This window comes from Tiliqua scincoides, chromosome 3, assembly GCF_035046505.1.
Source record: "Tiliqua scincoides isolate rTilSci1 chromosome 3, rTilSci1.hap2, whole genome shotgun sequence".
Lineage (NCBI taxonomy): Eukaryota > Metazoa > Chordata > Lepidosauria > Squamata > Scincidae > Tiliqua > Tiliqua scincoides.
The window spans coordinates 18,232,199-18,259,498 of NC_089823.1; the positions used below are offsets into that span (position 1 = coordinate 18,232,199).

The window sequence follows — 27,300 nt, forward strand, 5'->3', positions numbered from 1 at the left end:
TTTAGCTTCCATAGTAGTTACAATGATTGGATTACATCTAATTGTAATCCATTTTTAAATATGTTTCATAGCTCTAATAGGTTTGCAGCCTAAAGGAACAGCACTATATGCCACAAATCTTAAGTAACTGCTATTATTGGTACTTTATCTTTACTTTATCATGGAAGAGAGACACAAAAAGATGTCCTGATTGTTGATACATTCCCTTCTATGGTAAAGTAATGAAGGTACCAATAGTAGCAGTTACATAAAATTTGGGTAGATCGTACTCGCTTACATTATTCTATCTGAAGTTTATATGAAGTGAATAAAATAAAATGCCAATGCACATTTTTTTGGCAAATATAAACTCCAACAACAAAATTGTATACAGGTGGGCCCACATTATTCGCAGATTCCGGTATCCACTGGTCCCTGAACCCATGGTTCGGAGTCGCCGGAAGGTGAGGGAGTTGTGCTGAGCTTCCCTGGCCCTCTGAAGGCCTTTTAGAAGTGCCTCTATACCCTGTTAGCAGGTGTAACTGTATTATGCTACATGGAAATGAGAGCCTTATCCAGTGCTGTGCAGGGTTGGGCTATTTCTCGCTCTCTCGTCTTTCAAACAACAAACCAACAGTCACAGGACTGTATCTGAACACCTCATTCATCTGACAGGTTCTTCCACCCGCACCTCCATCCCCATGTTATTGACTGGGGAAGGGGTGGAGATGTATCTGGGCTTTTCATCCAAAGGAAGTTATCTGAGCACTCTTAGTATCCCCTGAGCACTCTTAGTATCCATATAGCTGGGTGGACACTAGAGAGCAGAAGAAACCTTACATTGAACACTTATATTGAAACGCATCTGCCATTTTGCTGCCCATTCTGCCAGTTTGGAGAGATCCTTCTGGAGCTCCTCACAATCGCTTCTGGTCTTCACCACTCGGAAAAGTTTGGTATTGTCAGCAAACTTAGCCACCTCGCTGCTCAACCCTGTCTCCAGGTAATTAATGAATAGATTGAAAAGCACTGATCCCAGGACAGATCCTTGGGGCACACCGCTTTTCACCCCTCTCCATTGTAAAAATTGTCCATTGACACCTACTCTCTGTTTCCTGGTCTTCAACCAGTTCTCAATTCATGAAAGGACCTGCCCTCTAATTCCCTGACTTTGGAGTTTTCTCAGTAGCCTTTGGTGAGGGACTGTGTCGAACGCCTTCCAGATATATAATATCCATGGGTTCTCCCACATCCACATGCCTGTTGACCTTTTCATAGAATTCTAACAGGTTCATGAGTTAAGACCTACCCTTACAGAAGCCATGCTGATTCTCCCTCAGCAAGGCTTGTTCTATGTGTTTTGAGATTCTATATTTGATGAGGCATTCCACCATTTTACCTAGAACAGACATTAGGCTGACTGGCCTATAGTTTCCCAAGTCCTCTCTGCTTCCTTTTTTAAAGATTGGTGTGACATTTGCTATCCTCCAATCCTCTGGCACCGTGGCCATTTTGAGGGACAAGTTGCATATTTTAGTCAAGAGATCAGCAACTTTATTCTTCAATTCCTTAATAACTCTTGGCTGGATGCCATCAGGGCCTAGTGACTTATTGATCTTTAATTTGTCAATTAGGTCTGAAACATCTTCTCTTTTAACCTCTATTCGACTTAATTCCTTGGTCAGGAGAGGCTGTTCAGGCAGCGGTATCTGCCCCAGGTCTTTTGCCGTGAAGACAGCTGCAAAGAACTCATTTAATTTCACTGCCATCTCTAAGTCTCCTTTTATCTCCCCTTTCCCTCCCTCACCATGGAGAGGGGCAACTGCTTCTCTTGCGGGTTTCATGTTTCTAACATATTTGAAGAAGCTTTTATTATTTGCCTTAATGTTGCTGGCCATGTGTTCCTCATGGCCTCCTGTATCACCTTATTACATTTCTTTTGCTACTGTTTATGTTCCTTTTTATTCTCTTCATTAGAGCAAGACTTCCTGTTGAGTATGTGTGCTAAGTTCCCACTCCTCTTAACCCAGTTTCTGTGACTTTATAATAGATATCCTCCTCTTGTTTCATTGCAAGTACAATAGCCACAATCCAAGGAGCATTTGCCACTGAACACGTCAAGGCTTTCATTGTCATAGAAAAGAATGAAAAACACCCTGGTGTGCACAAGGCCCTAACTTCTTAGCAGTACATACTTCAGAATTAATATCTTAGGGCCCAGTCTTATCCAACTTTCCAGCAATGTACAAGCGCAATGCGGCTCCAAGGTAAGGGAACACAGGAAGCAGTGCATACCCCGTGGGCACAGCAACACTGGCACTGGAAAATTGGATGGGATTGGGCCCTCAGTCCTGAGATAGCAGTCAGATATCCAGTTAAAGAAAGTAATGTTTTTGTGCATGATATCCTCCTGTAGGAGTATGAACTACATGCTGCACTAAACATGCACATAGATAATATTTTTAGTGATTCCCCCCCCCATCTTTTTCATGATCTGTTTTCTTAACAATCAAGGGTAACCAGCAAAATTGCTCTGACATTGATACGAAAGAATAATGTTTGTTTCTGCTAACCTTTCAGTATCTTTAAATATTGACCAAAATTTTCAGATGGATATGGCTTTAAAATGATAGCGTTTCCTTTCATTTTTATTTTTATGCCAAGCCAAATGTTTTAAAATATTATCTAAAATATAAATTCACCTTTTTACATCAGGAACTGAATAATCTTCAACCCCAGCCTGGTTTTCGTCTTTGGCTGACTGCAGAAGTCCATTCCAAATTTTCTCCCATTTTGCTCCAATCAAGTCTGAAGATAACATATGAGGTGAGATTATATTCCTGGTAAAGCGTAACAAAGTGTTGCTGTTGTCAGTTAAAGTGTTATTTTAAAATAACCCTGTTAGAGAAGCTGCAGGCTGACCATGGGGAGTAACATCTTGTGATTCAGGCATGGCAGCTCCTCTTCCTGCTCTCCACTTCACTACTTTACTGAACCAATGGCCAAATGGGGCAGGGGAGGGACTGGTAGGTATCTGCTGCCATCATTCCAATCTAGGGAAATCAGGCAGAGAGGATGTTGTTTGAGAAAGACTTTCTCTCCTAATTTTTTAACTGTCATGATGGTTTTGTAAATGATGGTTTTATACTGCTGGGTTTCCATATATTTGGGGGGAGTTGATTTTGCACTGTTTTATTGTGAACTGCTTTGTGCAGATATTTATTTGGAAAAGTAGTATATAAACGCAGTTTATCATGGTGCTGCCTGTGACACTGACACTGACCACGCAGTTATCATGGTGCTGCCTGCGACACTGACCACTCCCTGGTGTGCAGCAGAGTGAAACTGCAAACAAAGCGACTGTATCACACGAAAAAGGAAGGAAGACCTCGCATTGATACCAGCAAGACCCGGGATCAGAGAAAAGTGGAGGAATTTGCACAAGCGCTTGAGGAATCTCTTCCAGGCCCGGCCGACGCAAACGCATCCAACAGATGGGAACATTTCAAGAATACCGTTTACAACACCGCCTTGTCCATATTCGGCAAAAAGACCAACAAGGCAGCAGACTGGTTTGAAGCCCACTCTGAGGAGTTGACACCAGTCATTGAGGAAAAGAGGAGAGCTCAAGCAGCATACAAGGCCTGTCCCAGTGAGCGCAACCTGCAGGTCCTCCGAACTGCTCGCAGCAAAGTCCAACAGACTGCCAGGAGATGTGCTAACGACTACTGGCTCCAGCTCTGTTCCGAGATACAGATAGCAGCTGACACGGGCAACATCAAGGGGATGTATGATGGTATCAAGCAGGCCCTAGGTCCAACACAGAAGAAAATTGCCCCTCTGAAGTCTGCCACAGGCGAGGTCATCCAGGATCGGGCGCAGCAGATGGAACGCTGGGTGCAGCACTACTCTGAGCTATATTCCAGAGAAAATGTAGTCACCGAAGAAGCACTGAACAACATTGAGTGCCTGCCTGTGCTGGAAGAGCTTGACAGTGAACCAACCCTAGAAGAACTTCACGTGGCCCTGGACTCCCTTGCCTTTGGCAAGGCACCTGGAAAAGACAGCATCCCTGCTGAAGTCCTAAAATGCTGCAAAGAGATCATCGTCACTGAGCTGCATGAAATCCTCTGTCTCTGCTGGAGAGAAGGTGGAGTACCTCAAGACATGAGGGATGCAAACATCATCACGCTGTACAAGAACAAAGGTGACAGGGGTGACTGCAACAACTACCGCGGCATCTCTCTCCTTAGCGTTGTAGGAAAGCTGTTTGCCCGAGTTGTACTAAAGAGGCTCCAGGTACTTGCAGAGAGCATCTATCCAGAATCGCAGTGTGGATTCCGAGCCAACAGGTCCACCACTGATATGGTATTCTCCCTTAGACAACTGCAGGAGAAATGCAGGGAACAACGACAGCCACTCTTTATAGCCTTCATAGATCTCACAAAGGCTTTCGACCTGGTCAGCAGAGACAGCCTCTTCAAGATTCTCCCCAAGATTGGATGTCCACCCAGGCTCCTCAGCATCATCAGATCTTTCCACAAGGACATGAAGGGCACTGTTGTCTTCGATGGCTCCACATCAGACCCTTTTGACATCCGAAGCGGAGTGAAGCAGGGCTGTGTTCTTGCACCAACCTTGTTTGGGATTTTCTTCGCTGTCCTGCTGAAGCAGGCCTTTGGAACTGCAACAGAAGGCATCTATCTCCGGACCAGATCAGACGGAAAGCTCTTCAACCTCTCCAGACTGAGAGCAAAATCCAAAGTCCAGCTGAAATGTCTGCGTGACTTCCTCTTTGCCGACGATGCAGCTGTCACTACCCACTCTGCCAAAGATCTCCAGCAGCTCATGGATCGTTTTAGCAAGGCCTGCCAAGATTTTGGACTGACAATCAGCCTGAAGAAAACACAGGTCATGGTTCAGGATGTGGACTCACCTCCCTGCATTACAATCTCTGAGCATGAACTGGAGGTTGTCCATGACTTTGTGTACCTTGGCTCAACGATCTCCGACACTCATTCTCTCGATACCGAGCTAAACAAGCGCATCGGTAAAGCAGCTACCACATTTTCCAGACTCACAAAGAGAGTCTGGTCCAACAAGAAGCTGACGGAACATACCAAGATCCAGGTCTACAGAGCTTGCGTCCTGAGTACACTTCTGTACTGCAGCGAGTCATGGACTCTTCGCTCACAACAGGAGAGGAAACTGAGCGCTTTCCACATGCGCTGCCTCCGACGCATCCTCGGCATCACCTGGCAGGACAAAGTTCCAAACAACACAGTCCTGGAACATGCTGGAATCCCTAGCATGTATTCACTGCTGAGACAGAGACGCCTGCGTTGGCTTGGTCATGTCGTGAGAATGGATGATGGCCGGATCCCAAAGGATCTCCTCTATGGAGAACTCGTGCAAGGAAAGCGCCCTACAGGTAGACCACAGCTGCGATACAAGGACATCTGCAAGAGGGATCTGAAGGCCTTAGGGATGGACCTCAACAAGTGGGAAACCCTGGCCTCTGAGCGGCCCGCTTGGAGGCAGGCTGTGCAGCATGGCCTTTCCCAGTTTGAAGAGACACTTTGCCAACAGTCTGAGGCTAAGAGGCAAAGAAGGAAGGCCCATAGCCAGGGAGACAGACCAGGGACAGACTGCACTTGCTCCCAGTGTGGAAGGGATTGTCACTCCTGGATTGGCCTTTTCAGCCACACTAGACGCTGTGCCAGAACCACCTTTCAGAGCGCGATACCATAGTCTTTCGAGACTGAAGGTTGCCAATACAAGATAAGTATATAAACGTATTAAATTATTAATAATAAGTAAATAAATAAGACTTTGCCTTTTTCCACAGGCACCGCCAGGCCTGAAAAAGAACTTAATGCGAACATACGAATCTTGGACTCCTGAACAAATAAGCAAAAAGGGCAATATTTCTCGAGCCCTAGCTCTGTTTAGCCTGGCTTGGTTTCATGCTGCATGTCAAGAAAGACGAAATTATATTCCTCAGGTAAAGAGTCTTATTCCTTGCCAGTATAATTCTCCTAATATTTTATGCAGTAATTATTTTCCTGACAGCACAATCCCAACTGTTGACCCAATCCAGACCTATGCATGTCAGCTTACCACCAGCATGCACTGTCGCAAAAAGTTGTAAAGGCTTGTGTTTGTGAGTCCTTAGCACAGACCCAGCACTGGAGCTAGCCCAGCACGAGCCCATGCTGGGCCAGCTCTGACCCTGGGCCCGTGTTCCGCCACCTGGCAGTCACTGGGACCGCCTGGCAGCAGAGAGGTGAGTGGGGGTGTGGGGGAAGGCGGGGAGGAGGTGTTCCAGGGTGGGGGGAGGTGGGGGAGGGTGGGAAGGAAGTGTTGCGGGAGGGGTTGGGACCAGTGGAGCTCTGCTTCACTGATCGGAACCCTGTTTCAGGTGGCACCGCCTGACCTGGGACTCTCCAATTCTGGGGCAGCCCCAGAGCTGCCATAGAATTGAGTATGCCCATTGTGGGTCTACTTCCCTTACCCAGGGGAAGGGGACGAAAGTCTCCTTCTCCAGAGGAGCTGCCATGGGCTGCTTGGTTGCATGTTGGATACTGTTGTCGCCATTTTGGCGCTGCAGTAGCCCCACGCACAGGGTAGCTCAGGATTGGGCTGTAAATCCCCTCCTTAATGCAGCCATGCCAATGGAGCACACACTGTATTTGCGGGGGAGGCAGTCCTGGGGGGGCTTGAGGTGAGAGTGTATTCATTCCCTTACCTCTCAGTTCAAGACTCTCCTTCCCTGATAGGTCTACTCAGACATGTGCCAGCTCTTTAGTGAACCCAGGAAGGTGGATTGAGGATGGGAATGAGGGGATAGGATATCGGTGGAGCAGCTGCAGCCCATAACCATCCTCTTCTTGCCCTCAACACTCCCCTCCCCACCCTGGTCCCCAGCCCATTCCTGCCAACCTCCCATGCCAACTGATTGGTGCCAGGGCATCTTTACAGGCCTGCACCACTCAGTATTTCCAGCAGCAGCCTGGTTGTGCTTAATAGTGTGTCATGTTTTGCGATGCAGGAAAGGCCACTGCACCACCACAACATAAGTTCCACAGCACAGCTGTCTGTTAAGATTGGGCTCTTAATTTTATATTTACTTACATTTGCTACTTAAAATAAATTGTGTACATCCTGGTTCCAGATTGCAAAGCCTTACCCATAAACACTAGTACCAAGAGTCTCAGGCTGTATATTTATCTTAACTTGAAAGCAAGTCCAGTTGAACTCATTCAGGTTTCCTTCTGCATATATTCTTAAATTTGTGTTGTAAGTCTTCACTTCTATTCACACTTAATAGGAATTAGCCCAACTGAATACAGTAAAATCTTCTGAGAAAACTAATCAGACTATGGGCACAATCCTAGCTATTAGTCTCTTGTGCTGACCCAGGAGGCTTGCAAATGTGCTGTAAAGCACAATTGCGCCTCCTTGTGAGTCAGCTGGGCCTCTGCGCTGATGCGGGGAGGGAATGTCGCATCGGCCGAGTTTGGCCAATGAAGGGGTTTAGAGAGGGCAGGCAGGAGGGAGGCAGGGGAGGGCGAGTGGAGGGCGTTTAAGGGCACGGGTGGGGGGAGCGGTGGGGGGGAGCAGGAGGAGGCACTGGGACCTGGCAGTTATGCCGGATCCCAACCCCGTTCCTCAAGCAGCGCAGAGCAGCTCGAAGCCACTCCGTTCTCCTCAGATTTGTGCAGTGCAGGTCGGTGGCACAGGTTCGTAGTGGACCCATCAGGGCTGTGGTGGCTTACCTGGCTGAGCCAATTCTGGCCCCAGTCTTGCAGTGGATACAGCGCAGTCCTCCTGGCCTGCCTGTTCCAACACAGGATAGGATTGTGCTGCATGCTGTGTAAAAAAGCATAGTGACTCCACTGCTTTGAACTGTTTACATCTGTTAAAAAGAACTGTTATTTGTAATAATGGGTGTTTGTTTTTCCAAACTGGATTCTTGGTTGAAGGAAGATGACTGAAATGCCCACAAGCATGCAGCTGTCTTAAATGCTCTCAGTTTGTTTGATTTGGATCTCTGGCTTAAGGAAGCTGCCCAGTGGGTGTTATTATTTTCACCAAATTGATACTTGTTGTTTTCTTAACTTTTGGAGGTCATGTTGACTTTAAATGACTTTTTCCCTCATCTCAAAAGCAGATTTGGCCTGTATGGTGCTTCTGTGGCTGCTTACAATCTACATACTTGTGGGTTATCTTTAAATTAAAAAAAAAAAATTAAAATAACATTTATCATCAACTTTAGAGTGTTTTTCTTCCAACTCCTGCTGCAATAATAATAAAATCATTTCAAAGTTTTGAACAACTCAGAAAATGATACAGGTTGAGACTAATTATTTGCGTGGGTTCTGTTCCAAGCACTCATTAAAAAAACGCACTATAAAATAAAAAGTGGATTTAAAAAAACCCACGCTATAGCAAATCAATTTAAAAAACAAAGTTTCTTTGCTCTAGTGATTGAAAAACAGCCTTGCTGACCTTTTGACTCTAAGATAAGAGTCATTAAGAAGACAGTCCATCAGCACTTCACTCAGCCCCTCCCTTCACCAATGCAAAATGATCACCTTTCTTTCACCAATGAGGGGTCTGCAGGAGAGAGAAGGACTGATGGATTGTTAGCCTGCTGCCCTCTCTGTCTCTCTCTCTCATTAAGGAGGCTGTTGTTAAAGGACTGTTCAGTTTTTAAAACTGATTTTAAAGGGATGCATTTTTCCCCTTCTCCAGGGATCAGCACATTGTTTCTCATTTGCAGGGGCCATTCATGTTGAGTCAAATCCGTGTATAAAAAATCTGTGTATAAATAGGCTGGACCTGTACTTGCATGTCAGCCTTGACAGTACTGGTAGGAGTTGAGCACCTTTTGTGTGTCTTCTGAAGAGTGAGTGGCTCTGGAGATCTCAGTTGTTGATTACCGTGCAAGTTAGTGAGTGATTAGGACTGTTGCTGTTGCGTTTTATTTTACCAGTCAGATGTAAGTCACAGGCAGCTCAATCCTAACTTGCGCCGAAACAGGCAGGCCTACTGGCCTGCAGGGTATCCAGTGCAGGTTAGGAGGTGGCTGGAAGGCATCTTGGGGTAAGAGGATATTTTAATCCTTACCCCATGTCGAGCCCCAGCCACCTCTACAGGCTACTGAGATTGTTGCCAGTGAAGTTCTTAAATCACTGGTGCAAATCCAAGCAGCCTGTGTAAGGCTACTTGGGCCAGGGATGGGGGTTATGATTCCGTGTGGGCTGCTGTGGCCAGTTTCACCCCCCTCCTAGACCTCCCTCAATCTGCCCAAAAACACCCCCTCCCCACTCCCATTTCACTGTCTCACCACCTTCTCCCATCCCTGTGCCAGCCTATCTGGGTCAGTGCAAACATACCCCTTCAGGCCGGTGCAGGGAAGGGATCCTGTGGGAGCAAGCCAGCGTACGTCCTTGTGCCAGTACAGCCTGCTTCTGAGTTGCCACAGGCGTGCTTTATGGCATATTTGCTACACTCCGGATTTGGCACAGTGGGCCTGTGCTGACACAAGGTCAGTTTAGAATGTGCTCTGAGATTTGTCTTTTTGTTGTGTACTATTCCAGATGCTTTTTTGAAAATTTTCATGGTTCTAAAATTATTCTGATATTCATTTGGCCCTATATATATGTATATATAATGTGTTGAGTAATGTGTAATATCAGTTGCTTTTTCTTTTATAGGGCTGGACCAAATTTTATGAATTTTCCTTATCAGATCTTCGTGCAGGATATGACATTATCGACAGACTTTTTGATGGTAAGTCATGTCCTTGAGGAACCTTCATTTCATTGTCTGACTGCTTTTTTGAAACCATAAATCATGTGAGTTTGGCATATGTGAATTTAGCAAGGAAGGTAACAGTGGCAGTAAGAATTGTAGTGAAGCCCAAAACCATTGATCTAAGATACTGATCTTTATTTCCAAATTCAAAATAAGACTTTTGTAGGAGAAATAATTATAATTGCACGTGTTTAAAAGTATACAAATATATGTATGCAAGGAGAAGGACATACAACTAAAATGTTCCCATATCTGTTCCTGCCCATTAGAAGGTAATGCTTATGTGCAAACACTGACTTCAGTGCAAGTCTTCCCAGGAGCTGTGATACACTCATACAGAATGAAGAAGGTCTCCTCATTTTCTTTAGTGTTGGAGACATATATATGCATAATGAGAACGTATGCACAGAGCTGTCCTAGTTCTAATGTGTTCAATTAGAAGCCCCTGTATGTATAAAGAACTGTTGGAGTAGGGCACCAGTTTGTTTGTTGGACCTCTTTCTTTGCATTCTGTTGGTATGATTATTGTTGATACTATCTTGTGTCCCTTTGACCAAAGCTGTTAGGAATTCATTAACTGGCCAAAACTATTAGGACTATAATGGAGGCAAGGTCACAGTTAAATGAAAACATTAGGTCACTATGCACAGACTTTAAGTCTTTACATGACAGGATATTTTTCCACAGTGCATTAAAGATAGTTTTAATTATGAAATGAAATAATCTGCAACAAGTCATTGTTTTGTATTTTAGCATGTTTCATATTTAATGATTTACAGGCCCCAAAGATTTTCAGTGGGAATTTGTGCATGGTTTATTGGAAAACTCTATTTATGGAGGTCGAATAGATAATTACTTTGATATGAGAGTCCTTCGATCCTACCTGGAACAGTTTTTTAATTCCAGAGTCATTGCTGACTCAAATTTCCGGGGCAAGAAGATGAGCAGATTTCCATATTCCATCTCTTTGCCCAACTCCTGCAATATATTGGTGAGTATGTTTTCTTATCAGATGTTCACACTGAAATTAATTTTCTGTGGCTTTATTAAATTGGCAGATGATCATACTTCTTGTTACCTAATTGCTGAACACCTTTGGTGCTGTTGAAGGCATGTTTTATTATGGCTGCTAGCTTGTTGAATGTTGGCCTCCTGAAAATTGATTTGAGTCAGAGAGAGGCTCATGAACCAGTCTTGTAACTTATTGTACTGATAGCTCTGTCAGAACTGCAAGCACAATGGTGGAGATGCAGCCTTCTGCTGGGTTTATGAGGTTACAACCAAAGACATTAGTTATTATTAGATACCACTGAAAATTAGTGGGACTTCAATTAATCGTGTCTAACTTTCATTGATAGTATCTTATTTTTGGATTGAGATAATTTATTTAATTTCATTTCTGTACTACTTAATTCCATCATGAAATTCAGGGTGTAGAGTACATGGGTTCCAAGGCAGTTTCTTCTGCAAGCACTGATGAGATCTAGACCTCTTAGCTTCAACAAAGTGGCTACATCATGGTATCTCAGACCAAGCTATGGGGTCTCAAGAATTTTACAGCTACATTCAACATCTAAACAATATTTCTTACCTTTTTTAAACCACAAGAGCAATATTTTTTACTTTTCCTTTTTTAACACAAGAGTGGCTATTTTATATTTAAGTACTTTCCTGTGATTTTGTTTAACCAACTGTACAGCACAATCTGAAGAATGTCTACTCAGAAGTAAGTCTCACTGAGTGCAGTGCCTTTCCTTCAAAATACCTACACATAGGGTTGTAATTGTAATTATTTTATTATTTATTTTAAAGTTTCAATTTATTTTTCAACTTGAAGAAGTAGGCGTTGGGGGGCGGGGGCAGACATTAGATTGTAACCAGTTCTGAAAGCATGTTTTTCAGTTCTTTGTTAGTGTGTTATGCACTCAATTTGCAAAGGCCTTAAATAAAAGATGTAGATTGAACTTCTGAAGTACAGTATATTAACGTTTTTGTTCTCCTTTCACAAACTGTGGGTGCTCAGAGATTTTTGCAGTATATCAAATATTAGTCTTCTTTTCTGCATAGGATTACCGACATGTTGTTGAAAGTCTTCCTGAAGATGATAAACCTGATTTCTTTGGCCTTCCGGCAAACATTGCACGTTCATCTCAAAGAATGATCAGTTCCCTGGTAAGCTTACGTTACATTTCTTTAGATTGTTATTATAATCCAAAATGTCATTTGCTAAAGAGATGGGTAGGACAAACTTGCTTGCCTAGTTACACCAGTTTAATTGTACTCTGACTTTAAACTAGTCTAGTACAAAGGAGGTGCTAGACAGTTATTTTCAACCACTGTGCTGTGGCACTCTGGTGTGCCATGGATGGTTTGCAGGTGTGCCGTGGGATTTGGGGAGTCATTTATTAGTAGGGCATTTGGAGGACTTGTTCCCCCTACCAGCAGCATGGTGTGCCTTGTCAGTGGTCAAAAAACTGGTGGCGTGCCTTGACAATATTACTACCTTTGTCAGTGTGCCATGAGATGAAAAAGGTTGAAAATCTCTGTGCTAGAGATTTAAAGGAGGTCCAAAGAGATTTTAAAACCCCCAGGTTTTTAAAGAGGTTTTTTTTTAATTGAAAAAAAGGCTCTGTGGCAACATCTTCAGCACGTACCAATGATGAATACCCCACATTTGCAGGGCATGGAAGGAGCCATCAGTGCACAGCAATAGAGAGAAATCCCCATAACATCAGCACACTGCACCTTCAACCCACCTAACACAGAGATGCCCAGTAGTGGAGCTGTAAGTCCTGCATTGCTCCTAAATTTGCCGTGTAAGCTGCCCCTCCCCCTCGCTCTTGGGGTCATTCCGAGGAATGAAAGTAATGTGAAGGCATCTCCTCCGCATAGGTTTTGCTCCCAGACAGGCTCTGAGAGTGAGAGGGATGGGCACCTGACACGGTGAGTTTAAGGTTCTCTGTTAACCTGGAAAGAGGGACTTTCACAAGATAGCCTTTTTCTGTCTGGTCTTAGGTGGTGGCAGTAGAACAGCTACCAATTTCCCAGTAAATTCAAATCTGACCAAGAAGAACAAAACAGAGAGGAAGGGAGAAAGTGCCACCACTAACTACAAAGCCCTGTACCCTTTTTACCCTCCTTCCCCCTTATCTTCACAGTTTCCATCTACAAAGTCTAGTATCTTCACTGTCTTGTGCTCTCAATATGCATGACATGGGACTAGTGAATTTGATGCCACATGCCCCATCATCTGCATTATCGTCTCGGTGGCAGGGCTCTAAGTACTGGTGGAGGAGTGCTATTCTTGGCTGTGGAGTTTAGTCTGTATCCTATGCTCTGTTATGGCAGAGGTTGGGAATTTCAGTAGGTATTTTTTTTCTGTGGATGTGTTTAGACTCTAGTCTCAAACTGTAGTCTCAACACAATGTTATGCTAGCATTGAGGACATATCTGTCATCTGGAGGGGGTATATGGCATGTCAGCTCCTCATTGACCATCCTCTGTCTCTGTCCCATTTGAGGGCTTGTGCCAGCTGAAGCTGTGCCGGTGATGATGTTGGTGTAGAGTTGCATCAACATTGAAACATAGTAGCACAAGAACAAGAAGAGGGAGGTGAGGCAGAACCACCCCATCATACTCCATGGAAAAGCACTGCAGCTGCCCGGTCTGGTTACACCTGAGGAGACCCTCCTGATACCCAAGGAAGCAGGTGTAAGGAGAGCTTCCTCAGGTGTAAGAAGAGCCTCCTTGGGTATAAGCAGGCAGGGAAGCTGCTGTTGGTTTTCCATAGAAAATGACTGGATAGTTCTGCCTCACCTGTGACCACAACACTGCACATCCTTGCAATTGCATCAGCATCAGAATGTAGTCAGTGGCTAGCATAGTGAAGTTATTAATAGTATTTATATACCACTTTTCAAAAGTTCACAAAGTGGTTTACAGAGAAAATCAAAGAAACAACTAATGGCTTCCTGTCCCGAAAAGACTCACAATCTAAAAAGGTGCAAAACAACACCAGCAGACAGCTGGTTCTGTCAAGTTCCATCAATGTATAACTTGTGCCATATCTTATGGTACTCAAAATATTTTTTTTTAATTTTATTGGTTTGCAACTTGAAATTGTTTCATAACATTCATGGTATATTTTTTTAAGTCTTCAAGAATTGATTATAAAAGTGAGATCTTCAAGTAGAGGTATGGGCAAAAATTAATTAGGAGTGATAACAAGTGACATGAAGTGACACTGAGATAAAGGAGAAGTGGTTGTGTTGAGCGTATGTAGTCTAGTGACTGTTATTTCCATAGGTATGAGAGTGATTTTTTTGTCTTAGCAAGGGTTCCATAGATAGACAATATTTCTGTGCTCATGGAGGAGGAACATTTCTTTGACAGTAAGGTCATGGATTCTAATCCTGATGTAGACATGAATAAATTTGCTTCTGTGCCAAAGTGACTAGAAGAATTGAGTCCCCTTTCTAAACATAAATGAAGGATTTTACTGCTCGTAAATTAAGTGGTAGCCACACTTATCCAGCATTTCATATAAAAACATTAGCAATCAGGAATTAGGCAGTTTCTAGTAAACTGTTCTTACTGTCAATTTAAAAAATCCCTTTCATAAAATCTGCAGGGCAATCCTCATTTGAATTTTGTTTAATTATCTCAAAATGACCAGTTGCTTTTTAATAAGTTCACAAAGAATATTTTTTAAAGTTGACTTGGAGGCAGAACTATGGCTAGAGAGTTGGTATAAAAAGAAATTTCATCAGTCAATGATACTAAAATTTGGAGTGTGTTTAGAAAAGTCAATTCCAAGACATAATTGTCAAATGTTGGCTTTAAATGTGCCAAGTTAATTTCTTCCAAGACAAAATACTACCATGCAGTCATTTAAACTGTGTTCATGATAGATAATTAACTAATACACAGTAATTGTGAATTGAATGGTTTGTCAGGCATGAGTCTTCAAAGAATGCTCTGCTGCAGCAACTAGACTGCAGTGCTATCCTCCAGTCAGTTATTTACTGTATTTCTTTTAGTAAAGAGTCAATTAAAATGCTGCATTCAGTGGTGTGCATTCATCTCACCACCAGGCAAATGGAAGACCAGGGTCCACTGGCTTCTGATCAATGCCTTTGTGACAACATCCCACCAGTCAAGCTGTAAAAATGATAAGAAAACAAAAGCATTAATCCCTTTTCCTCATTGCTGTAGGAATTCTAGAAATCCGTTTTATAATACATGGTTTCCTATGGCACAAAAAAGAAAAATTAAGATGGTTTCAGACTGATTACAAAAAAATTTCTAGTAGTACTATCTTAACAGTAGGAGGGGAAGAGGTGAACTGGTTTCTTTTTTTAACTGTACTTGGAAAATAGGTGAAAGATTAAAGGGTTTCTAAATCAAATAGAGGACAAAGATAAGCAGTGATGTTCTAAACCAGGGGTGTCCAAAGTTTTTGGCAGGAGGGCCACATCTTCTCTCTGAAACTGTGTTGGGGGGGGGAAATTAATTTACATTTAAAATTTGAATAAATTTACATAAGTTTACATAAATGAATATATTAAGGATGAACTTATATGAAAGAATGAAGGTCTTGCAATAGCTCAAGGTCTATAAAAGGCCTTGCACAAAGCAAGACTGGCCTTTCCTTTGCTGCCACTGCTGCATCATAGATGTGAAACAGCAAGCAGTGGAGGGAACCCTCATCGGGCCAGTCCAGGCTCCAACAAATCTCCAGAGGGCCAGAGGCTCATTGGAGACTGGGGGCTCCCTGAGGGCCACATTGGGAGGCCTCGAGGGCCGCAAGTGGCCCCAGGGCTGGGGTTTGGGCACCCCTTGTTAAGGTTATGTTTGTATGGGATTATAGGTGCAGGATCCCTGTTTTGTCCCAATGTGAGCAGGTTGCAAGAAAAACAGCGAATACAGCAGAGTACTTTCAGCAGATGTATTAGAGCAGGGGTGTCCAAAGTTTTTGGTAGGAGGGCCACATCTTCTCTCTGACGCTGTGTTAAAATTTGAATAAATTTACATAAGTTTACGTAAACAAATATATTAAAGATGAACTTATATGAATGAATGAAGGTCTTGCAATAACTCAAAGCCTATAACAGGCCTTGCACAAAGCAAGGCTGGCCTTTCCTTTGCTGCCACTACTGCATCACAGACATGAAACAGCAAGCAGTAGAGGAAGCCCCCATCCCACAGCACACGCAAAGAGGTCAAACAGTTGCCTTTATGCTGAGAGCAGTTGTGTTGGGCCAGTGTGGGCTACAACAAATCTCTGGAGGGCCAGAGGCTCATTGGTGACTGGGGGCTCCTTGAGGGCCGCATTGAGAGGCCTCGAGGGCCACATGTGGCCCCAGGGCCAGGGTTTGGGCACCCCTGTATTAGAGCAAGGGATATCACAAGTAGAGTAGTCAGTTAGCAGTCCAAGAGTCAGCACGAAGAGCAGTCAATCCAAGTATAACAAATCCAAATCAGTTTCCAACAATACACAGTCAAAGGTTCAGTCCATAAGTCAGTAATAACATATACATACAGTATCCAGCCTCCTCAGTCACTGGCAGCAGTTTCACAGTTATCTCCATCAACTCCCCTACTGCTGCACTGGAAGCTCCAGCAGACTAAACTTATGTAGTTAGCTTAGCCAATCAGTGCTGGCTTGGTCACACCCAGGGTGTGTCAGTCCCAGGTGCCTGCTGATTCTGCTGACTCAGCAATCTACACCTGCTCCCTGAACCAACTTGTAAGCTGTGGTTCTGCTTCCCTCAGAACTCAAAGCTGACACCCCTGTTCTAAACTAAGACTAGTTTTGTTTAAACCAATATATTTGTTGCTATAAATTATTTATAAATTATTATTCTGTTTTTAAAAACTTTTCCCCACAGGACCCAAGGTAGTTTTTATTAATTTTTTGAACGCGCACGCACAAAGAGAGACAGAGAGTCTGCTAACATCTTCGGTGCACTATACTTGAGTGAATTAATTTATGTGTGCTTTACAAACAGAAAAACAACAATTTAAATAGTGCACGCAACTCTGCCCTCCATTCTGTTTATTTAGTACATGACCTAGAGTGAGCCAGACAGAGCAATCCTATCCAATGATAGCACAGCATGGCTGCTGGTCCCATACTGTATATAGTGTTGGATTTGAGCAGACGGGAGGTCTCCTTGGGGTAAGGGAACACTTGTTCCCTTACTCTGTGTAGTGCCCTAGCCTCCTCGATAAGCTAGTCAAATCTGTACCACCTATTTAGCTGTGCAGAACCAAGTAGCCCTGCGTAGGGCTTTTAGGCCTGGGATAGGGGTTAGGATGCAGTGCAGACCTGCTCTGCCATCCCTGCCCCCTTCCAGGCCTAAACCGCCCCCCCCCCCGCCACTGGAATGCCCTCCCTCCACCCTTCCTCCAGTGCAACGCTTATCTGCTGTGGTGGCCATCAGGTGAGATGTGACACTAGCAGGACAGTGAAGGCCTTTCTGCTGGTGCCACTTACTCCCTGGGTGTCGGTCTCATGCCTCCTATAGTTTTCAAAGAGACAGTATTTTCCGATGTAAAGGATTTTCAAGGTAATTTGATTATACAAGATTTTGGCTTAATGCGCCAATCTCAGAACGTAACCCTAGTGTTAAGTCAAAGGGCAACTCTCTCTCTCTCTCTCTCTCTCTCTCTCTCTCTCTCTGTGTGTGTGTGTGTGTGTGTGTGTGTGTGTAAAAAATATTTAAAAAACCAATAAAACTCCAGTAATCGTTACTGTCACACTTCCTTTAGTCCTGTTTGTCATGGATTGAATTGATAACTACTACCACCAATGAGAACAATCTATTCTGACCAGTGACTGCCTGTTTTCTGTCTCATAGTTAATGATGTCTTCTTATAGCAATAATGCTTGGCTTCCAGGAATGGATCCCCCACTTTATTTAGGTATTACTGTCCTATCATCAAAATAAATCACAGCAATCAGTAATAAAGCCGCAGCTAAAACAAAAAAGCTAGTAGAACAAACTTCAGAGAACTCAGCAGCAAAACCTGTTTTGAAGCCTATTGTACCGCTTTTCAACAGAAAGTTCACAAAGCAGTTTAAAGAGAAAATCAAACAACTAGAAGTTTTACAGCAAATTAGAAAGCATATAATGAGGAGGGTTACTGGGCCTCTTCAGAAAGGGAATTTTCAAGGACTGGCACTGCAATTGAGAAAACTTCTTATGGGTGCCTGACAAATCTCAGATAGATCAGGCATCCACAGCCTTTGGATGGAGGGGGACATACGGATGAATAGACATAGCCTTTTAGCCATTAACATCAAGCCTGCCTCAGAAACCAGCAGCCACCACAACACCTGGACTGAAGATAGTTGCCATTTCATCTCCCCTGACTTTGCTGCTGCTTAGAGCTACTATGAGGAAGAAGAGGTGGCAGCCAAGGGGCTGAAGGACTTTAGCTCAATAAGAGAGAGAACCTGATTACTTTGTTGTTCTTAAGTGTGTGTAAACTGCTCTGGGAAGCTTCCGCCTTAAAGGCGGTATACAAATCAATCAAAAGTACATACCTTACAGATTTAGCTTTTAAAATGATCAGGAATGCCTGAGGCTGATTTATAGCTACTGCTCTACTTGGGTTCATTCTATGTTGGTAATGAATGAAGCAATGAAATACATGTGAGAAGTGAATTGTTATGAATATTACCTTGGGGAAACCAGACCACCTTGGTGTAGTGATATCCCAAAAGTGTCATCCTTACATTATTTTGCTACTTTATATATTATTGGAGTGCTGTGAAAGAAAACCACAAGGAAGTGACAGATATACCAGTCAAGCTATCTGGACAATTAATAACAGCTACATCAGAAACTCAGTTCTTGTCTTAGCCTCTGTTTAATCACTTAAAACTGTTATCAAATCAGATCTTGAACTGAGTTAAAAGGTTATTATCTCAGGAAAACTTTTCATATAAGGCAACTGATAAATAAGTAAAGCTGAAAGAGAGAGGACTGTATCAGTGATTATCCTTGAAGCTCTTGGTCTTCAGTAAATAATCACACTGTGGTTTTTAAAATGCCTTTCAACATTACATTTCTTGCTTTTTCTGAATAGCTTTTGTGTAAATTTCCTGCATGGAAAGCCACTGTTGGAGCAACATTTCTTTGATGCAAAATACAAAGATTTGCTGCAGTACAATGCAGTATACTGCAGAGTAAGGTATCCCCTCTGATACGTCATTGCATCATGAATGCATTTATGGGCTGGGCAGTACAGTCACTAGAAAGGAAAAGTAAGCTTCAGAGAATGGATTGCAGAATATCCTGCCTAAATAGTGACATTCTGCAGCTATATTCATGTTGCTGTCACTGTATATAATGAATACTGAAGATTCTCATTTCAGAAATATGAACAATATATTTACATAATTATTCTCTAGTACAGTGATTCTCTAGCACTGGGATGCACTTTTAAGAATGAGAATCTGTCAGGACCCACCGGAAATGATGTCATGACCTGAAGTGACATCATCAAGCAGGAAAATTTTTAACAATCCTAGGCTACAATCCTACCCACAGTTTCCCAGCAGTAAGTCCCATTTACTGTCATTGTTTAAAGCGTATACATAGTAGCCTGTTAAAAGGACAGATCTGTAACATTTCCCCAAATATAGTCACATATCATTTGAGTATCAGTCTAATAAAATAAAAATAAAATATTGAAATGAATGGGGACCAACCTGAAATTGGTTCGCAACCCACAGTTTGAGAACCACTGCTCTAGTACATGTAATACAGTTCAGTGGTGGATGCAGAAATCGTGTACTACGAGAGCAGTGGTTCCCAAACTGTGGGTCGAAACCCACCAGTGGTTTGTGACCAGATTTTTGGTGAATTGCGAAACTGACAATGCATTGAGCCCTGTGGAAAGGGAAACTGAGGCACACATGATCATTTACTCATGAGTAGGTGAGCATGCCTCAGCTCTCATCAAAGACAAGGCAGAGGAGAACATTAGGCCACCATAAATATCCTAATCTGATGAATGTGGAGCTCAACAAATGCTCCAGAAGACAGTCTCCCTATAGTTAAAAGGATAAAAATGGAAGCATGAGCATCTGGTAAAATAAACTTTTTTTGTGTCTCATAAGCTAAGTGGGTCCTAGTAGAGTGTAATTTTAAAAAGTGGGTCCCAGTGCTAAAAAGTTTGGGAACCACTGGTGTATAGAGTGTTTCTTATCATACAGTTGTTTGAGAATAGGGGGTAAAATCTGGTGGAAGAATCTGTAAAGAAATCCACTCTTCTAGTAAGGTAGTGTGCTGACTGATATTTGGCTTGCCCTCTTAATGTTGCTTGTGGCGATTCAAGCCAGTAGGTGTACAAAGATGCCTTGGTGAAGAGATTTACATCCAGCTGCACTTAAAAATGGGATTGACATCATTCTTTTGTTTTTCTATTTAGAATAGTCATATAATACAGTGCTAAATTTGAAAGGGGACTACTAGTTTACCTGTGCAAATGTGATGTGATGGTGACCAAGATCCTCCATGTTGACTTGACTGCTTGTGGTATCAGGCGTTCAGTATGATTTCATGTGGAAATCCTCTGGCCTCAGTCTTCCTTCTTTAATTTACTAATTTTATTTATTTTGTGGCATTTATATGCTGTCTCAGCCACTAAGGCTGACATGAAATGAAGAGGGAAGGATGGAGGTGGACCATTGTATGTGTTGTGGGGATAATAATACAGTGGTCAGGAAAGTGAAGGAAAGTGATAATGCAATTAAGTATTCACATTGGCTCACATAACTAGGTCCTAAGCATCAAAGATAGATCAAGTAGTCCTCGACTCCCAACATACTCTCCCAGCACTCTCACCAAACCAAGAGAAGAATGGAATAGGAACTCTAAGCATGTAAACAATGTGACTGCACAGGAGACACAGAAGATATGGGACTTTAGGGGTCAGTGATCAGGGGTGCAATCTGCTTGTGTTGAGGCTTGTGTTGTGGGGATCAAGGGGCTATTTTGCCAAGGAGCTCCAGAAGGGAGGGGAGGAAGCAGAAAAGGGTTTGGTAGGAAGACCTAGAAGGGCTAGGCAGTAGCCTAAGCTGCTTTCAGGGAAGGAAGCAAGGGAACTGAAATTGCTTTCCCAAGGGAAGGTTTCTTGGAGGATGGCTCAACAGACTTTTGAGCTGTGGTTTGTGGCAGTGCTCAGAGGAAGGATGCAGGGGAGAAGGGAGAAAGTTCACTCTCTTCTTCCAGTCTGATACCTATCCTGGGTGTTTGCTGGCACAGCAGTATTTGAATAAAGTGCACCAGCAGGTATTTCAGCAATCCTCAAACAGCAGCAAGGGTAGTGACAGTAATACTATAGCACAAGGGTGGACAAGAACAGGAGGGATGTGTGACCAAGCTTTTTTATAAACAAAATCCCAATAAGACAACATAGAAGCTCTTCTTGAGTGAACTCATCAAGGACCGTTCTTTGTGTCTTAATGGTTCATACCCTGTTCAAGAGGGTTCTCCCCCCCCCCCCAGGAGGGTGACTGAGTTTGTAAAGAAGTTGGTGAGGGAAAACATGGTTGAAGACACTTATTTTGTGAGCACTAATATTTCTCTGTAAGAGGGAAGGGGGGCATTCATCACAGTGGTAGTCCCTCCCACTGCAAGAAGCAGGGCCAAAATGGATTTGGTCTCCTCCCAGGGGGAGGGCTTCCCAGTCCCCAGTCTGTGTAGCCGAGCCGGAAAACCAGGAATCCTCCTTTGTTTCCTATAGTACTGCAGTAAACCTGCCGTCAAATGCTCAAAGAGAAAATTGTTTAGAGAAGGCAGGCAATCAACAATGACGGATAGCAGGGGAAAGGCCTGGCTGCCTACCCAATTATTGGCCGTCTGGTCTACCACCCCGCATGTGTTGATAGTGCTGTGACAGGCTGACGATAGGTGGGCTGAATGCCCCCCTTCCCTCTTCCCAGAACAGAATATTCACAGGTAAGAAATTCCTTTTTTTATCCTGAAGTCAAGAGGTTACAAGGATATGGCCTGTTTATAGGTTTGAATTTGCTGACCAAGCTTGGTGCAGCTGGTCATGGAATTTTCCAAAAGGCAAAGCTTCTCCTAAGTCAGTCAGCAAGAGGGGTGGGTAGGTTACTCTGATGAACCAAAGCTGGACCTTTTCTCTCAAGGCCTGTGGGACATAAGGACATAAGAACAGCCCCACTGGATCAGGCTATAGGCCCATCTAGTCCAGCTTCCTGTATCTCACAGTGGCCCACCAAATGCCCCAGGGAGCACACCAGATAACAAGAGACCTCATCCTGGTGCCCTCCCTTGCATCTGGCCTTCTGACATAGCCCATTTCTAAAATCAGGAGGTTGCGCATACACATCATGGCTTGTACCCTGTAATGGATTTTTCCTCCAGAAACTTTCCAATCCCCTTTTAAAGGCGCCCAAGCCAGATGCCGTCACCACATCCTGTGGCAAGGAGTTCCACAGACCAACCACATGCTGAGTAAAGAAATATTTTCTCTTGTCTGTTCTAACTCTCCCAACACTCAATTTGAGTGGATGTCCCCTGGTTCTGGTGTTATGTGAGAGTGTAAAGAGCATCCCCCTATCCACTCTGTCCATCCCCTGCATAATTTTGTATGTCTCAATCATGTCCCCCCTCAGGCGTCTCTTTTCTAGACTGAAGAGGCCCAAACGCCATAGCCTTTACTCGTAAGGAAGGTGCCCCAGCCCCGTAATCATCTTAGTCACTCTCTTTTGCACCTTTTCCATTTCCACTATGTCTTTTTTGAGATGCGGCGACCAGAACTGGACACAATACTCCAGGTGTGGCCTTACCATAGATTTGTACAACAGCATTATAATATTAGCTGATGCTTTCTTGTCCTGACCTGATGCTTTCTTGTCATCAGCCCTAGCAAATTGCCCAAGACTGGTCTGGTCACACTTGCCTGGCATATACCCAGCACTGTGTACATGTGCAAACAAAACATGCCAGGCAACATTGGGAAGCAGGAAGGAGAATCATCAAGATTGGAATGGTGGGGAACAGGGCACAATTGGGAGTGGGAGACATAAAAGACAAGTCCTTAATATGCCATTGAGGAGAAAGGAAGGGTAGACTAACTGAGAGCCCCATTGTGCTCCAAGAAATGGAAACTCCATTAAGCTGAGCACAAGCATGATTCAAACTCCTTCCGTCTTGGGGAATCTAAGGTAAGAGAGGGAGAAACCTCTCCAGGGACCATTTTCAAGGCAGAAAGTCTCACATTTTGTCCTTCTGTTAAAAGAGACCCTTCCCTGCTTGGCCAGGTACCCAGATAGTTGGGATGTATGAGCAAAACCCCTGCACCACAAGAAACCATTCAGATTAACTTTCTTAAAACTATCTTATGTTTACCCTGCAGAAATCCAAGCATTACACTGAGAGCAGAAGTAGGCCATCCATTTATGGAGGTCAGAATACATAGGGCAGCATTCCTCTGTTTGACTGAAATGACAGAGGTTATTAGAAAACCACTACTAAAAAAAGGCAGAGTAATGTTTGCTATTAATTGGTATAAACAATTCCTAAGTACTAATGTTGGAGTATAGTCTGTCTGCTAAGAACTTGACAACTGTTGGCCATGCAAGTGAGTAATTAAAGATAGAATCTGTGGTAAAGACTCCTATTTAGATCTGAGAACCGTTCAGATTGCTTGTTTGTCTAAATGGCACCATCTGTTTAAAGTGAATCATGTTCAACAAAGTTATGTTCAAGGACTGCCATTCCCTCTGTTCAAGAAAGATTTCGCAAGATTCCAAGCAATGCCTTTGGCATATCATAATAGCAGATTTTTTGGAGTCCCTTTCAATAATTGCATATGTTTGTGCAGCCGCAATATAAATAGCAACTGTATCACGGGTTATCAGTGTAGAAGACATTGTTCATTTTACACAAAACCACTTTATACAAAACCAAGTAGTTTTTTCCATGGGGGGGGGGGGGGTCTGTACTAGAGTACAGATGCCCAGAAGATTTGGTTTTCACTTTTTGGGTTGAAGTATGTTACCTACCAGTTGACACTATTTGTAATAGTTACTGAGAAAATTAGGTAAAAAGTATATACAGAAAATGCTATGCTATGATTTGAATATAAACTAATACAAGTTCATTGTTCCTTTGCTGTGCTTTCTGCCTGTGGCCCTATTCACCATTATACTACTGTGATCAGAAGGGGGCAGCCAGGTGGGATAGGCCAGTAGCACTGACTGCAGAGATGTTGATTTTGGGACCTGACTTCAGAACACAACGACTTTGACCCCCCCCCCAAGCCAGAGATAACTGAGATGGAACCCCTGAGACATCAACTATTGATGTGAATTTCTCCAAAAGGTCAGCACCCTCACCTGCAAGGATGCTTCCTAGGGACCACTTACTAAAACAGAGAATGCATCCAACACTAAATAGTGGAGAGGCAGCAGATTTCTAGGCTCTGAAACAAATGACTAAGGCTTTCTGCACCTCATGAAGGAGCCTGAGAGGTAAGCCCAGGAAGAGTAAATACGGAACCAGCTGAATCTAAGATCCTGTTGCAACAAGTCCCTGCAATCTGTTCAGGTCTGCCTTTGTTCTGTTTGACTGTCCTTGTTCTCCACTTCTTGGTTCTTGTTCTTGGTTGCGGATATGCAGCCTTTGCTTTGATGACTGCTCACTGCCAGAAGTTCTAGAATGCTTGCTGGACACGTTCCTTCCCAACCCTTCCTTTGACTAAACCATGTATGGTTCCTTTGACTATCCATGTGTGGGTGTACCATTTCTGTAGAGTGTATTTGTATCAAATCTAATGTTCATAAACAGAAATTAAAGTCAATTCCAAGATTTTTCCTTTAATACTGATGGGACTGTCTAGGTTTTTGTAACTGCAGCAGTACAAATGAATGCTCTCAGTTGTACCATTTATACATAATACACCCATCAATGTACTTTTGCTAGGCACCCTTTTTTCTTTCTTTTGCTTCTTTGTAATGACTTATAGATATAAACACATAAAAACTGACTGGCTGTATTGCTAATAAAATGCAATCCATGGCATTTTCAAAGAACAAGTGGCACAGAGGTTTGAAATCTGATTATATTCATATTCACAGCTGGTAGAATTGAACAGGTTTTTCACTGTGACAGAGAGGTTCGCTCTTAGTTTGCTTAAGTTAAAATTGCATAAGCTAGCATCTCCCCTGTGATTTATATTCAAGCTTTTAAGACCTAATTCCCTTGAAAAATATGCTGATGCAGTTCCTTGACATAGTATAAAGCCTGTGCATTTTACTTCTGATACTTAGTAAAAACCTCATCTTGCAAATCACTGCCATAAATTATCATTTGGACATGTACAAGACTAGAATGCATATTTTAGAAGTGTACTGAAACAATCTGTGCATAATGTTCACTGTCCTTTTAATATGAATGGCATTATTGTGTGTTGGGATCTTTATTACCAACACCTGCTAAAAGACATTTTGGGCAACAATCCTATACACGTTCACGTGAAGTAAGTCCCATTGAATACAGTGGAACTCCTGTTGAAACATGTATAGATGTATACATGCATTGTTAGTCTAATTGCATATTATTTGACCAAACCAGGAAATAAAAAATGTAAATATGATGCTGCATGTAATGAGGGAGCTTATGCTGGTTAGTTCTCTATACAGTACTTGAAACAAAAGTACTTTTCATGAAGAGATTAGATGACAAATTGCTGAATTCCTAGAATGGACTGTACTGCTTCACACTGCAGGTGGTGGATTCCAGTTTTGAATGCCCTTTAAAAGGGTAAAGAAAAAAAGAAAAACCTCCAAACTCCCCACAGACAGAAAACTATTTACCTACCTGTCTGCCTTGACAATTTATCAGCTATCTACTCAGCTACAAAATGCTGTGTACTAATGAATTACTGGATAACTGTGCTTTCAGACTGCCAGTCTTGATCTACTTTATCAGATCCTTAAAGGAGACTGCTTGCCATCCGGTCTTCCTCAGCTCTACACTGATCCCAGTGTGGATCCCAATATGGTTCTAACCCTGAGCCTTTGCCAGTGCATTGTACACTTCTAGATCTATCATATACTTCCAGATCTATCATATACTTATGAATGAATGCAGCACTTTTTGTGTACAGTGAAAGTCAGTCTAGTATGTACAAAGTCATAAGGAAAGGGCATTTCACCCTACACCTAACAACACCTTTTTTCATCATTTTTGCCTTCCCAGAGTATCCTTGTAGTAACTGAATAGAAGTGTCGTTGTTTTATGTAAAATACTGCAGTGCAGTGGCATAGCTAGGGTTTGCGTCACCCGGTGTGGGAGACCAACAAGTCACTCCTATGATGGACCTCCTCCCATGCAGTGGACAGGGCAACTCCCCAGGCGGTGGGCATGGTGATATACCATTGCCCTGCCTCTGCTGGTTTTTTGGCTATATCTTTTGATAGAATCGGGATATTTCAATGCAGTTTGTTTCATTGCATTCTGCATGAAATTACAAATTGATTGATATGTAACATGATGATATTATTTGAAAATACCAAGATTTAAAAAACATTGGCAAGTAATGGTATCACCCCCCTGTATGTGTGTCATCGGGTGCAGCCCCAGTGTGTGTGTGTGTGTGTGTGTGTGTGTGTGTGTGTGTGTAAAAGTAACTAGCAGTGCAGTTCTATTCATGTCTACTTGGAAGTAAGTCCCACTATATTCAGTGGAACTTACTCCCAGGTAAACCTGTTTAGGATTACAACATTAATCTGGTAGATGGCAGTAGAGTACTTGACTTGTTGTTTTCTCAGTGCTGTGCAGGTAGAAAAGGGATTATTGATATATTTTATGGGGAAGAAAACATTTCTATTATAGTTTTTATACTTTTAAATATCTACAGAGGGACTTTGAAGAGACCATCCTTCAGAATCTCTACAAAACTTAATTTTATCATCCATCTGTAAATATAATGTATGTTTATAGTATGTGACTTATTAAAATAAATTGTTCTTCACTGTATTTCAATCATATTTAGCACAGAAAAAGTCACATCTGTTTTTGAATTGGACTGCATGCAGGAGATTGTTTTTGAATAATAGTTTGGACATAAACGTAACATGACGTTTCTGTAACATGAAGCACATTTTAGTTAATATGATTTTTTTGTCCAATTAAGACTTTCAGATCCTTCCAGTGGTCTACTTGTTGCATGAAACTTTGATTTCCAAAAGTTCTGGACTATTGGAACCCCTCCCCTGCCTACATTTCCTTGAACAATGGCGGTAAAACCCTTGTAAGGAGTTTTCTTCACAGTGTCATGAGGGAAAAAAGCTAGATCTCCCTGCTAATGTACTGTTTTAAGGAAAGTGACTTGGTGTTTGTATGTATAAGAAAATAAGGATAAATACTAATTAGATCAAACAAGTTTCATCTAGTCCAGCATTCTGATTCTTATAGAGGCAAGTCAGATGCTTCTAGAAAACCTACATCA

The 27,300-nt window shown here is 42.8% G+C and overlaps 1 protein-coding gene across 1 annotated transcript in view; it reads left to right on the forward strand.

The window, feature by feature from the left end:
• The window catches only part of DYNC2H1 (dynein cytoplasmic 2 heavy chain 1), a 209,157-nt gene that overhangs the window by 150,816 nt on the left and 31,041 nt on the right, over positions 1-27,300 (forward strand). The window contains exons 80-84 of the mRNA XM_066619151.1: positions 2,695-2,805; positions 5,828-5,983; positions 9,702-9,777; positions 10,581-10,792; positions 11,869-11,973. Coding sequence (XP_066475248.1) covers positions 2,695-2,805; positions 5,828-5,983; positions 9,702-9,777; positions 10,581-10,792; positions 11,869-11,973 — 660 coding nt within the window. The remainder of the gene's footprint in view (positions 1-2,694; positions 2,806-5,827; positions 5,984-9,701; positions 9,778-10,580; positions 10,793-11,868; positions 11,974-27,300) is intronic.